This window comes from Ambystoma mexicanum, chromosome 2p, assembly GCF_040938575.1.
Source record: "Ambystoma mexicanum isolate Mex_15411 chromosome 2p, UKY_AmexF1_1, whole genome shotgun sequence".
NCBI lineage: Eukaryota > Metazoa > Chordata > Amphibia > Caudata > Ambystomatidae > Ambystoma > Ambystoma mexicanum.
In genome coordinates, this window is record NC_090923.1 from 20,985,129 (window position 1) to 20,998,338 (window position 13,210).

At 47.9% G+C, this 13,210-nt stretch overlaps 1 protein-coding gene across 1 annotated transcript; it reads left to right on the forward strand.

The window, feature by feature from the left end:
• The first annotated feature begins 7,656 nt into the window (after positions 1-7,656).
• Positions 7,657-8,454, forward strand: LOC138567688 (taste receptor type 2 member 40-like). Its single transcript, XM_069646158.1, has one exon. It carries the CDS (start codon positions 7,657-7,659, stop codon positions 8,452-8,454), a length of 798 nt encoding a protein of 265 aa, XP_069502259.1.
• Positions 8,455-13,210: the final 4,756 nt, after the last annotated feature.

Consider the following 13,210-nt stretch of genomic DNA (forward strand, 5'->3'; position numbering starts at 1 on the left):
TGATTCATGGCTACTTTACATGGGTCACTGGTGACATTCCAGTCACACTACGGACACTGCACATCTGCACACGGCTCTGAACTTTGATTGGATCATGCAGAGCTTCAAAATGTACCTGTTGGGCAAGCCACTTCATTAGTTTGTGTTGTTGTCTGCGTCTTCAAGCTCGTCTTCTTCCTAGGTCTCTAATGGATGGAAAGAAACATGCCTAATTTTTTGTACACATACATTACATGGGGATTACGTCCTTAACATGTAAAATCAACATAATACTTCATAAACAACTGATTTAGATTAAAAATAAATTCTTTGATTATCCTGTTTTTCTGTATTTTCTTTGGAACATTCAATTCTTATTTGCCGACCACAAAACTAAGCTGAAAAACAACATTGCAATTTGCTATTCAACTGCAACATTCATTTATAGAAAATCTGCAAATAACCAATTTCACTCTGGTAAACATTCGAAAAAGTAAAAATATGACATGAATGTTATAAATGATGATAAATTGAAATGTATAAATAGCTTATGTATACCTCAGGGCCATGGGCATCTTCAATTTTGAACACTTCAGTAGTACATTTCTTATACATAACAAATTCAACAAAAATGATTAGATTGTTAAAAAAATGTAATATTAAAATCATTGATCTCACAAACTACATCTTGAGTCAGTTCATCCAATGATTGTCCACCTTACAATATCAGTAAAAAATGTGTACAAAGATACTGTTAATCAGCTGATTACAAGTCTGGCATTGTTATGGACATATATTCTAACACTGTGTGTATGTAACATTTTTAAAAGACAGATTCAAAAGTGTACCTTATAAACTTCAGAGAAGTCACCAGGAGTTGGTGTGTGATCATCCTGCAAAAACATATTCATTAAATGATGCGTTGACATTGTTTTGCATAGCAATTACATTTTTAAACAAGCAGATAAAGTTTATGAACAAAAACATAGTCCTTTCATATAGTTAGTGAAAGTGTCTATAATTCAGTAACAAATTATGCTTTAGGAAGTTTTTCTTCAATTGTGGCATTCATTTGTGAGGTATACATAGCGGTTGTTGAGATAATGCTTGCAATTGCAGACTGTATTGCACATTCTAACCACAAAAGTTTAATATAATTCAATAAATAATAATTTGCCATACCTCATGCTCCAGAACGGTTGCAGTACAAGAATAGTACGTTGCTGATGTTCTAGTCTCCCCCTATATCAAATTTATAGAAATAATACAAATTTAAAGAAAACAAATCGAAAATAAATGACACTTAAAATAATGATGAACAATATTCACAGAGAAGCCTCCATGCCACTTAGAAAGATTTTAGGGTTGCTATGCACTGAAACAAATACATATTTTGTACGGTCGCATCTGAAGGATAGTTATCAAAACAGTGGTGAGTGCGTTTGCTGTTGACTCCAGAATAGTGGTAGATGTACAATCTTGGTCCTTTAATTAATGCATATATTCATTAAAGTGTGAAATAGAAAATGTACATTAGTATTATAAACTAGACCACATGAAAAGCGATAAACTCATTTTATGGTCAAGTCACTCGGCCTCACCATTTGGATGTTTGATGTGTCTGTGGTTTCCTCCATGGTAACGGTCTGTACTTCCATCACTGCGGTCTATGTAAAGGCAGAGATGCTAATTAACACATTGAACCAATTGACCTATTTGTAAAAGACGCAATGTACTTTTCGAGAAAGCTCACATTGCTCCAAGCTTTTACTGTATCCATAAACTAGCGTTACACAAAGTAATCTACATTTATAAATGTATAAACGATATCCAGCCAATATTTCTAAAACATTACAGAATGGTACATTTCAGAGTGGACCATAATACAGAAAAACACGGCAAACACTAATTAAATACATAAAGGGTAGTGGAGTAAAGGGGTAAAATGTGTCGGGATGGGGTTGGGATGGCGTTATAGAGGTTAAAAAACAGAGGGCTTCACGGGTGGACCCCCCAAATTTTGTTTGCAATGAAATTTACCACTCTGTAATTGTGGTTGGTAAAATCATATATAACCGTATAAACCACAGTACATTGTGCCACAAAGTAAACTTGTGTAGTAAAATGTAAATTGAATTATTCCACAAAACATCAAAATCCTTCATTATGTGACCCGTTCAAAGACTAGTTCAATGATTTAAATGATCACTTGAAATACATAACAAATATCCTATCTAAAATACTCGCATGGACCCAGTAGAAACTAGTACTTTAAAGGAAGGAGATAACACGTCATACCATAGCTGAGTCCAAGTGACAAAGTGGGCTATCTAGGAATTTGCAAACTGTGTTGGAGCACGTACCAACTAACTGAACCAGTGTTTGCACTTGAGTGCATGCTCTGTTTCCTATGTATATACACGTTTACAGTATCTGGGTGGGCGGACATCTCCAGCAGTTTTCTCCAGTATGGCCCCAGTGGCGCTCAGATTCTTGGGCTCTGAACACTATCCGAGAGAGTTATCAAGTGGATTTTCTGTCACCCTCTGTCCAAGCCCACATGGCTCGAACGGCTGTTCCCCGCTCTCTACCCAAGACATTGGCAATGTCGACGGCTCTGTCGGAATTGTTGCAGAAGCAGACTGTCACACCAGACCCGCGACCCCTTCAAGGTCTGGGATTTTACACAAGACTTTTTCTGGTGTCCATACCTTTGGGGAGGTTTCACCTCATCCTGGATCTCAAGGCCCTAACTGTTTAGTCCGGAAGGAACGGTTCAAAATTGAGACTTTTGCAGAACACCGAGGGGACTGGCTGGCATCCCTGGTTCTCCCGTGCCTATTACCATGTGTCTCTCCTTGCCTACCAGATGCAGTTCTTCTGGTTTGCTGTGGGGTCTAAACATTTTCAATTCTGAGTACTTCTATCTGGGTTGCGACCATCGTCCAGGGTATTCCCCAAACTGGGGGCTCCCGTGGTGGCGCATTTCCACCTGATTGGCATTCAGATATTTGCCTACCTAGATGGCTGGTTAGTCAGGGCTGCTCACCGGCAGATGGCCCTGGCACATCTCTGGCTGGTTTACCAGACCTTGCAAAACTGGGGGTGTCTGGTGAACTAGCAGAAGTCTCAACTGGTGCCCCCTCTCAGGTGTTCATCGGGGCTCAGATTTGCACCAGAATTGGGAGAGTGTTTCTGTCCCTAGAAAGGGTCCAGCAGCTGCAGTCAGTCCTTTGCAGGGTTCTCAAGAGGCAGAGTGTCCCGGCTCGTATATTGTTCGTGCTTCATGGGCACATGGCCTCTTGTGTATTTCTGATTCCTTGAACTCATCTTCATTTACGTCCTCTGGTCTTCACTGGCTCCCACATTCTCAGGTCTGCGAGTCCCCGATCGCGGTATCTCAGGCTCTGAAAGCCGACTTACAATGGTGGATGCAGGTTCCAAATCTTCGGCGGGCTGAACTCTCTTACTACGGATGCCAGCGGGCGTGGATGGGGGACCACGATGGGTGCCTCTCGGCTCAGGGGTTGTGGGCTCCGGAGGAGATTCCAAACTCATCCAATTGGAAGGAATTATGTGCTGTTCTCAGGGCCCTGTTGTTCTTCAAGAAGTTCCTCAAAGGCCGGCCAGTGGTTGTCCGAACGGACAATACCACGGCTTTGGCCTATGTAAACCACCAGGTGGAGTCCAGTCGCTCCATGAATGCACTGGCTGCTCTGATCGGTTCATGGAGGGGAAACACCTGATATCCCTGGTGGCCACTCATGTCAGGGGAGAGGACAATATTTGGGCAGATCAGCCCAGCAGGTGATTCTCCTCCTCCCTGCAACTGGTTCAGTCAGACAGGGTGTTTGTGGAGATCTGCAACAGGTTTGGGTGCCCGGTTCTAGATCTCTATTCTTCTGATAACTCTGCAAAGTTTCCTCTCTTCTGCTCCCGGTTTCCGACCATGGTGGCATGGGGTGTTGATGCCCTGAATATAGAATGGCCTTGGGGTTTCCTTTATGCGTTTCCTCCTCACCCCCTTCTTTCCCAGGTGGTTCCGCGCATTAGGGAAAGCAGTGCAACAGTAGTGTTGGTTGCTCCACATTGGCCTTGGTAGAGCTGGTCTCCCTCCATCCTGGAACTTCAGGCCCAGGCACCTTGGTTTATTCGGAGGTGGCCTTGTCCCTTGCAGGCAGGACTGGGGTTCAAGGTCAGACTGATACAATGGTTAGTTTGGCTTTTGCACGGTCTTGGTTAGTTCCCCAAGGGTTTTCGGGTCATGTGGTCGAATCTATCCTCAGGGCTCGAACGCCTTCTACTCTGAAGTTCTATGACAAACTCTGGGGTCACTTTTGGGCTTGGTGTGTGCGGTATGGGATCACCCTCCTCCAATGTGGTTTGCCAGTTTCTCCAGGAGGGTTATGACAAAGGCCTGGTGGTTTCAATGCTTTGCTCCCAACGGGCCTCAATTAAGATCCTCTTGGGGGATGACCTGGACGTTTCTTTGGGGGTAGCTCTGCTTCCCGTCCCTGTTCCTATAATGGCCTGCCCCCTTGGGATCTCCGTTCAGTGACTAATTTAAACCCCCTATCCCATTCAAGAGGAGAAAGTTCACCACAATGCGTACCCTGAGAGGAACACCACTGATGTTATGGCAAGTTTAGGAATACTTGATGAAAAACCTACCTGAAATGAGAGAGTAAACTATGTGTTTTCAGCGAAGCCATACACGCCACAGTGCCATTATATGTCTCCATAACCGAAAGCTTATCCAGAAATAAGAGCTGTTGAGCAATGCATTGTGGGTATGCAAATTAGCACACAGCATGCATTTTGTTCCAGATCCATAAGAATGCCTCCTCTTGTCATTTTATAGAACATATTGGAGTGCATATTATCATTGAGTATGTTGTGAGTTGAAGACATATTGTCCCTTTTCTGTTTTACACCTGTTTCCACGTTTTTATTGTATTACCTATTCTGTACAGTTCTCTGATATTGTTGTGTTTGTTCCTTAAAAGACTAGAAACTTAAATGAATGTCGGCTGGGAGGATAGCTCAGGGTCAGCGTGTTTGTCTTGAAAGCAAAGACAATGCAGAGCAGCACTGGTTTGAATCCCAGTCCCGTGATTAGAGTGTAGTCTCTTATATTAAGGGTGTTACAAAAGATTAATTAATATGGCAATAATGGCTGTGTTGGCAGGCGGTGCTTTCTAATGGCTTGCTGCTCAAGTTATTAACATGAATGAAGCAAGAGAATTGCTCATGCTGGTGGGCCATTACTAATCTAGTATGCACACCAAGGAGGCCATTATAGCTGCTTATGGCCTGGTAATGTGAAATGGCTATGGACCAAGAGAAAAGGAAGAAACTGTGGTGCAGCTGTCAGACCCATAGCAATGTAGCAGGGCAGCCAAGTCCTCACATAGCACTGTCCCACTTCAGGGGAGGCCTAGAAAAGGAGAGGGGGGGCGAAAGGGGGGAGAGAGGCGGGCACAGGTCAGGTGAAGGGACCATGGTGAGGTGCAGCTGTGAGTGCTGGACAGATGGTGCTCCCCACTCGCCTTCAGGTAGCTAATGAACAGAAACTTCCAAAGTCCTCAGCAGATCCAAGCAAAGCCAACCTCCTCCTCTTTTCCCAGTCAGCGATATCGGGGTGCACTGGCCCAAGACCCTGGGTACCATATGGAAATGCTCAGTCTACAGCCTGAACAGGGCGATGTATAATACATATGGCGCATGGAGGAAAAGAAAAGAACGTAAAATAAAACAATAGTAGCCCACCAGCCCTACAGATAGGGGGTGTATCAGCCACTTTGACTCCCTAAAAATAGGAAACAGGCTTGTAGAACACTGTGCCCCTGCTTTCACCCACCTAGTACCACTGCCTGATCAGAAGAAGTGAACGTGTATCCTTAAATGTGCGTGAATAACTAGGTGAAAAGAAATCATTATTACAAAAACATTTCAGTTTTCCAGTTCAAACATATTTTTAAGTGCTTATAAAATACTCCCATTGGAAATTGGACTTACATTTGTACTCCCTAAAAAATCATTTTAGTCCCAACTTTAAAAAATAGGGAGTAACACACTCCCACCTCCAAAGTTTATCTGGAGCTCTGAGCCCTCCAGCAACCAGGCTGGCTGCTGAATTTTCAAGCGATGACCTCCACATAGAATAGAGGGTGTATGCTCCCCTCCCCAGGAGCAGAGGCACCTGTACTGGATCAGGCATGCATGAGAATGATGTTAAGTGTTGGGACAGAGGAATATTTGGACATGCACTACTCCATGTACACATGCAAACTACACGTTCCGCTAGACGGCATCAAATGTGCCGTGACTTGAGCCATCTGGGAATTTGCCTCCTCGGTGAAGCTCATTTCCATCCAGTGGCCATTACAATAGCAGAGGCCACCACCCGTCACCTACAGGAGCACCCATTTACCAGGGGAGGGACGCAGCCCTTCAGAAGCCAGGACCCAGGGCAGCAGGACCTAAGCTCCCAGCCAGGTGCACCCACCTACCAGGGGACGTAGGCAGCCCTTCAGAAGCCAGGACCCAAGGCAGTAGGTGCTCAGCTCCTGGCCAGGAGCACCCACCTACCAGGGGAGGGAGGCAGCCCTTTAGACGCCAGGACCCAAGGCAACAGGTTCTCAGCTCCGGCTAGGTGCACCCACCTACAAGGGGAGGGAGGCAGCCCTTCAGAAGCCAGGACCCAAGGCAGCAGGTCCTCAGCTCCCGGCCAGGTGCACCCACCTAACAGGGCAGGGAGGCAGCCCTTTAGAAGCCAGGACCCAAGGCAGCAGGACCTCAGCTCCGGCTAGGTGCACCCACCTACAAGGGGAGGGAGGCAGCCCTTCAGAAGCCAGGACCCAAGGCAGCAGGTTCTCAGCTCCCGGGCAGGTGCACCCACCTAACAGGGCAGGGAGGCAGCCCTTTAGAAGCCAGGACCCAAGGCAGCAGGACCTCAGCTCCGGCTAGGTGCACCCACCTACAAGGGGAGGGAGGCAGCCCTTCAGAAGCCAGGACCCAAGGCAGCAGGTCCTCAGCTGCCGGCCAGGTGCACCCACCTACCAGGGTGAGGGAGGCAGTCCTTCAGAAGCCAGGACACAAGGCAGCAGGTCCTCAGCTCCCATCCAGGTGCGCCCACCTACCAGGGGAGGGAGGCAGACCTTCAGAAGCCAGGACCCAAGGCAGCAGGTGCTCAGCTCCCGGCCAGGTGCACCCACCTACCAGGGGAGGGAGGCAGCCCTTCAGAAGCCACGACCTAAGGCAGCAGGTCCTCAGGTCCCGGCCAGGTGCACCCACCTACCAGGGGAGGGAGGCAGCCCTTCAGAAGCCAGGACCCAAGGCAGCAGGTCCTCAGCTCCCATCCAGGTGCGCCCACCTACCAGGGGAGGGAGCCAGCCCTTCAGAAGCCAGGACCCAAGGCAGCAGGACCTCAGCTCTGGCACTTCTGGACATATCGGGGCACTAATCTTCTCCTGAAAGACGAGGCTCATATCAGGTGTGAGTGCTTCTCTCGGAGACACGGCACTCACCGCTTGGCAGCTGTCAGAGTGGACTCATCATTGCTGATACCAGAAGATGGATCCAGATTTTTTATGTTATTACCTTTTTTGGATCTTGTTGGGCATAATCAGCGTAATTGGAAATACATTCATTATTGGCGTCAATTTGGTCGACTGCATGAAACGGCGATGTTTGAGCACCTGTGATATCATCTTAACAATTCTAGGTGTAGCCAAATTCCTGCAGCAGTGTGTCTGGAACATTCCAGCAATATTTGTTTTATTCTCTCTGAGATGGACATGGATGCTGAATTACAGCCTATTGTCCATCTACACCTCCATGGACCTCTTCAGCTTCTGGTGCGCTGCCTGGCTCTACGTCTTCTATTTCCTGAAGATCGTCAACTCCCAGCATCCTCTCTTCCTCTGCCTGAAGTCAAGACTCCCGTCAAAGCTGTCCTGGCTCTTACTGGGTTCAGTGCTGGTAGCGTTGGTGACTGGTCTTCCACTGCCCTGGATTGTGTATCGATCATGTCACCCAATGGAAGCCCCAACCAATGACACCTCACTGGTGTGCTATAGACCAGAGGTTCTGTCCATGTTGGTACTTAGTTACACGCTGCCTTTCCTCATCTTCTCTGCATCTGCCACTCTTCTCACGGCATCTCTCTGCACTCACACCAGGAGAATGGAAGACAACTCTACTGGTTTCAGCCAGCCCAATTTAGATGTGCACTTCAGGGCGGTGAAGACTGCGCTTGCCTTCCTCCTCGTGTACATCTTCTACTTCATAGCCGTGATAGACAATACATTTGACTCATCACAAAATACGTTCACAGTCATCAGCTTCCTGGTGATATCTTCTTACCCCTGCGTCCACTCCCTCCTCTTGATCCAGAGCAACAGTAAACTTAGAATGACGGCTATTGGGATTCTCCATCGAGCAAAGTGCCGGAGGGTGGCAGGTTCTTCATAGACAACCAGACACCAGGCACAGGACCAGAAGCCAGGACACGTGTAGACTTGAAATCCGCCACTGAAAAAGACAAGGACCAGAAAACAAGCCTTCTCTGCCTACGCCCCTGGACTATGGAACCTCCTCCCTGTCAGCATCAGACCCGCATCCCTGCTCCTACAATTCAGAAAAAAACTCAAGACCCACTTCTTCAAGGAGTCTCTCCTCCTCAACACCTAGGTCACCACGTCCCTCGCCGCTCCGCCTGCCTCACTAGATGCCACCCACCCGTCTCCTCCCTTCCACCTGTTCTGCTGTACCCCTCCTCTGTGCCCCTTTGTATCCCACCCCTCGCTGTATAACTGTTCTGTTGTTACCTCTGAAAAGTGCTTCGTTATGCATCTGTACTGTTGTACAACTCTGTAAAGTGCTTCTCGAAACTAGGTCTGCACTCAATAAATATAATAATAATAATTCTGGAGAACTTCAGCCTAGAGACGGGCAAGGCAATGCAGGCTGGAGCACTCTGGCTCGGCTGTGGGGCCTCTGTGAAGAGCGGCCTAGAGATGGGCAAGGCAGTGCAGGCTGGAGCCCTCTGGCTGGGCTCTCGGGCCTCTGTGAAGAGCGGCCTAGAGATGGGTAAGGCAATGCAGGCTGGTGCCCTCTGGCTCGGCTCTGAGGCCTCTGTGAAGAGCGGCCTAGAGATGGGCAAGGCAGTGCAGGCTGGAGCCCTCTGGCTCAGCTCTGGTGCCTCTGTGAAGAGCAGCAGAGGGATGGGCAATGCAATGCAGGCTGGAGCCCTCCTGCTCGGCTCTGGGGCCTCGTGAAAAACAGCCTAGAGATCGGCAAGGCAATGCAGGCTGGAGCCCTCTGGCTCGTCTCCCAGGCCTCTGTGAAGAGCGGCCTAGAGATGGGCAAGGCACTGCAGGCTGGAGCCCTCTGGCTCAGCTCTGCGGCCTCTGTGAAGAGCAGCCTATAGATGGGCAAGGCAGTGCAGGCTGGAGCCCTCTGGCTCGGCTCTGGGGCCTCTGTGAGGAGCGGCCTAGAGATAGGCAAGGCACTGCAGGCTGGAGCCCTCTGGCTCAGCTCTGAGGCCTCTGTGAAGAGGAGCCTAGAGATGGGCAAGGCAGTGCAGGCTGGAGCCCTCTGGCTCGGCTCTGGGGCCTCTGTGAAGAGCAGCCTAGAGATAGGCAAGGCACTGCAGGCTGGAGCCCTCTGGGTCGGCTCTAGGGCCTCTGTGAAGAGCGGCCTAGAGATGGACAAGGCACTGCAGGCTGGAGCCCTCTGGCTCGGCTCTGGGGCCTCTGTGAAGAGGAGCCTAGAGATGGGCAAGGCAGTGCAGGCTGGAGCCCTCTGGCTCGACTCTGGGGCCTCTGTGAAGAGCGGGCCAAACTCAAGCCACTTGCGCCTCATCCCATCACTGTCCCTTCTCTCAAAGAGGGCCATGTGAGGCAGCAGCACCGAAGGAGGCACCACCGGGCTCCTGCATGCATTGTTGCCAATGTTCTTGACCAGGCAGGCATGTGCCACAGCAGTGCACATGTTAGAGATGGAAACCGCGCATGTACAATGGAGGCAGACAACCCAGAGTGCCCTGGTTTGGTGAGTGTGATGCTGGGTTTGGAAGGCCAGACATCAGCATTTCTACTCCAAATGTGTTTGTGTTTGGAAGCAAATAGCTTTTACAGGGGAGCCCCAATGCCTAGAGTTGGGGGGAGGAGGGGAGGTAAGTCCGGGATTCAGGGCCCCAGGCTTGAGGCTGTCTCACTGAGGCTTCCCCAGCAGTTCAGGAGGGTTGGGGGTGTACGGATCAGTGGGGTTGGGGCACACACACGTCATTCTTAAGCAGGTGGTACTTTGCAATAAATGCAGTGTGAGGAGAGACGTTCTGCTAATGTGTGCTCATCAGAGCAGTGCTATATACCATGTGTTTCACTTTAGGAAAGCTCGAGGAGTAAAATACACCCACAAGAAATACCGCAGCTGGTGCATGAAAATAGTGCCCGCCACACTACTGCAGTGGCATTGTAGAACCTCATGGAAACAGTGATACCAGGGAGTCCAAGGAGGTCTCATTGAGAAGGGTCCATATGTACCGTAAAAGCAGGTTATTTCTGTAATCTTTTTTTGCCCTCAAAACATTGTATTAAAAAAAACTAGAAAAACATGTCCAAGCAGCTGTTTCCAGACCCGTTTATGCGATTGAACCTGTTCCAAAGGAAAGAAGTGTTCAATGAAGTGCTGAAAGAAGTGCTGAAAGAAGTGCTGCAAAAGTGCTAGCTGCCCGAATGAAAGAAGGGGGGAAAGGGGTGAAAGTGAAAGAAGTGCTAGCTCGCCGAATGAAAGGAGGGGTGAAAGTGAAAGAAGTGCTTGCTCCCCGAATGAAAGGAGGGGTGAAAGTGAAAGAAGTGCCAGCTCCCCAAATGAAAGAAGGGGTGAAAGTGAAAGAAGTGCTGAAAGAAGTGCTACCTCCCTGAATGAAAGGAGGGGTGAAAGTGAAAGAAGTGCCAGCTCCCGAATGAAAGGAGGGATGAAAGTGAAAGAAGTGCTGAAAGAAGTGCTGAAAGAAGTGCTAGCTCCCGGAATGAAAGGAAGGGTGAAAGTGAAAGAAGTGCAGAAAGAAGTGCTAGCTCCCCGAATGAAAGGAGGGTTGAAAGTGAAAGAAGTGCTGAAAGAAGTGCTAGCTCCCCAAATGAAAGGAGGGGTGAAAGAAGTGCCAGCTCCCCAAATGAAAGAAGGGGTGAAAGTGAAAGAAGTGCTGAAAGAAGTGCTACCTCCCTGAATGAAAGGAGGGGTGAAAGTGAAAGAAGTGCTGAAAGAAGTGCTAGCTCCCGGAATGAAAGGAGGGGTGAAAGTGAAAGAAGTGCTGAAAGAAGTGCTGAAAGAAGTGCTAGCTCCCGGAATGAAAGGAAGGGTGAAAGTGAAAGAAGTGCTGAAAGAAGTGCTGAAAGAAGTGCTACCTCCCTGAATGAAAGGAGGGGTGAAAGTGAAAGAAGTGCTGAAAGAAGTGCTAGCTCCCGGAATGAAAGGAGGGGTGAAAGTGAAAGAAGTGCTGAAAGAAGTGCTAGCTCCCGGAATGAAAGGAGGGGTGAAAGTGAAAGAAGTGCTGAAAGAAGTGCTGAAAGAAGTGCTAGCTCCCGGAATGAAAGGAGGGGTGAAAGTGAAAGAAGTGCTGAAAGAAGTGCTGAAAGAAGTGCTACCTCCCTGAATGAAAGGAGGGGTGAAAGTGAAAGAAGTGCTGAAAGAAGTGCTAGCTCCCGGAATGAAAGGAGGGGTGAAAGTGAAAGAAGTGCTGAAAGAAGTGCTAGCTCCCGGAATGAAAGGAGGGGTGAAAGTGAAAGAAGTGCTGAAAGAAGTGCTAGCTCCCGGAATGAAAGGAGGGGTGAAAGTGAAAGAAGTGCTAGCTCCCCGAAGGAAAGGAGTGCCAGCCCCCCAAAGAAAGGAGGGGTGAAAGAAAGTGATGAAAGATACCTCTTGTAGATGGTATAGGAAGAATGGGGAGATTGAAATGTTAAAACCCATGTCGCTCTTTTGCTCAGAATTGATGGATTAGAGAACTCGCCACTTAGGGAACATAATATCAGTGGCGATTAGTTTAGCTGCGGGGCTGGGCAGTTGGTGGTCTTTGCTTTTAACAGTTGACGACTTCAGTTTGGTTTTTAGTGTAGTAAGATTATTAGAGTCCATTTTAAAAAAAAGTTATAGTCTATCAAGCAATTGCAAAATGAAATGGATGTGATTATTAACTCATGTCTTGTTTTTTAGAAGGTTTTATGAGCGAATATTGTACAGGAATAGAGTAGGTGTGTGGAAATGTGGGAGTTCTGAATTACAAGCATGTTTTTTTTTTTACCCTAGATGAATGTTTTTTTTTTTTTAATTATTCATGAATTGGAACTTGTTTTTGGTCAATGTAATTTGTCTTAGAGAGATGAAATATTTGTTATAAGCCAAGCGTCTTCATAAAAGAAAAAATGCATTTCTAATGTTCGTGAATAATATTTGCAAGTCAAGAAGTGTTTGGTGTCCTTTAAAGTTTAATTCCTGATTTTTATGGTAGAATTGAAGAGCAGTGCTGCCATCTTTGAAGGTGTATGAAAATAAACACCCAATGAATGCATTTGTGTCCACCTGGTTTGTTTCCCATCTTTCTTTGTTGCTCTCTAAAGTTTAGATCTCAAACAACCAGAAGGCGGCCAGACTTCATTATAAAACTCCAGTGACTATACATCACGACCTGGAGCGCTGTGTCTGGCTCATGGAGGACAGTGGCAGATTTAAGGCAAAGGGCCCCGTGGGGAGCACCTGGTGTGGGCCCTAGGTGGGGCGGGTCATGGAGGCGGAGCTTTGGGTGGGCGGAGTTAAGTGTGGTCACAAGAGCAGGACGATGAGAAAGAGGGGCGAGGGAGACAGAGAGGGCCAAGGGAGAAGTGAGATGAAGGGATGAGAACGAAGGAGAAAGAAATATAAGTAAAGACAGGGAGGCTGGGAGAGGTAGTAAGAAATATTATATAAAGTGAGTAAAGAGAAAGAAAGATGGAACATAGGATGGAAGAGGAAGTCGTGGGGGAAGGGCGATGGGGTTAGAGAAGAACACAGGTCAGAGAATGGTAGAGAAACAGATGAAAAACGAGATAGGGCGATGGAGGGGAAGAGAGAAGAAGGCGGGCCGGACAAGAAAGATAGAGAAACACACTCAGTTAGAGAGCCACAGAGGTAACGAGGTGGGTCCCTGAGGGCAGCCTGTGTGCTGCAGGGGAGCCGTGCAGCTGCTATA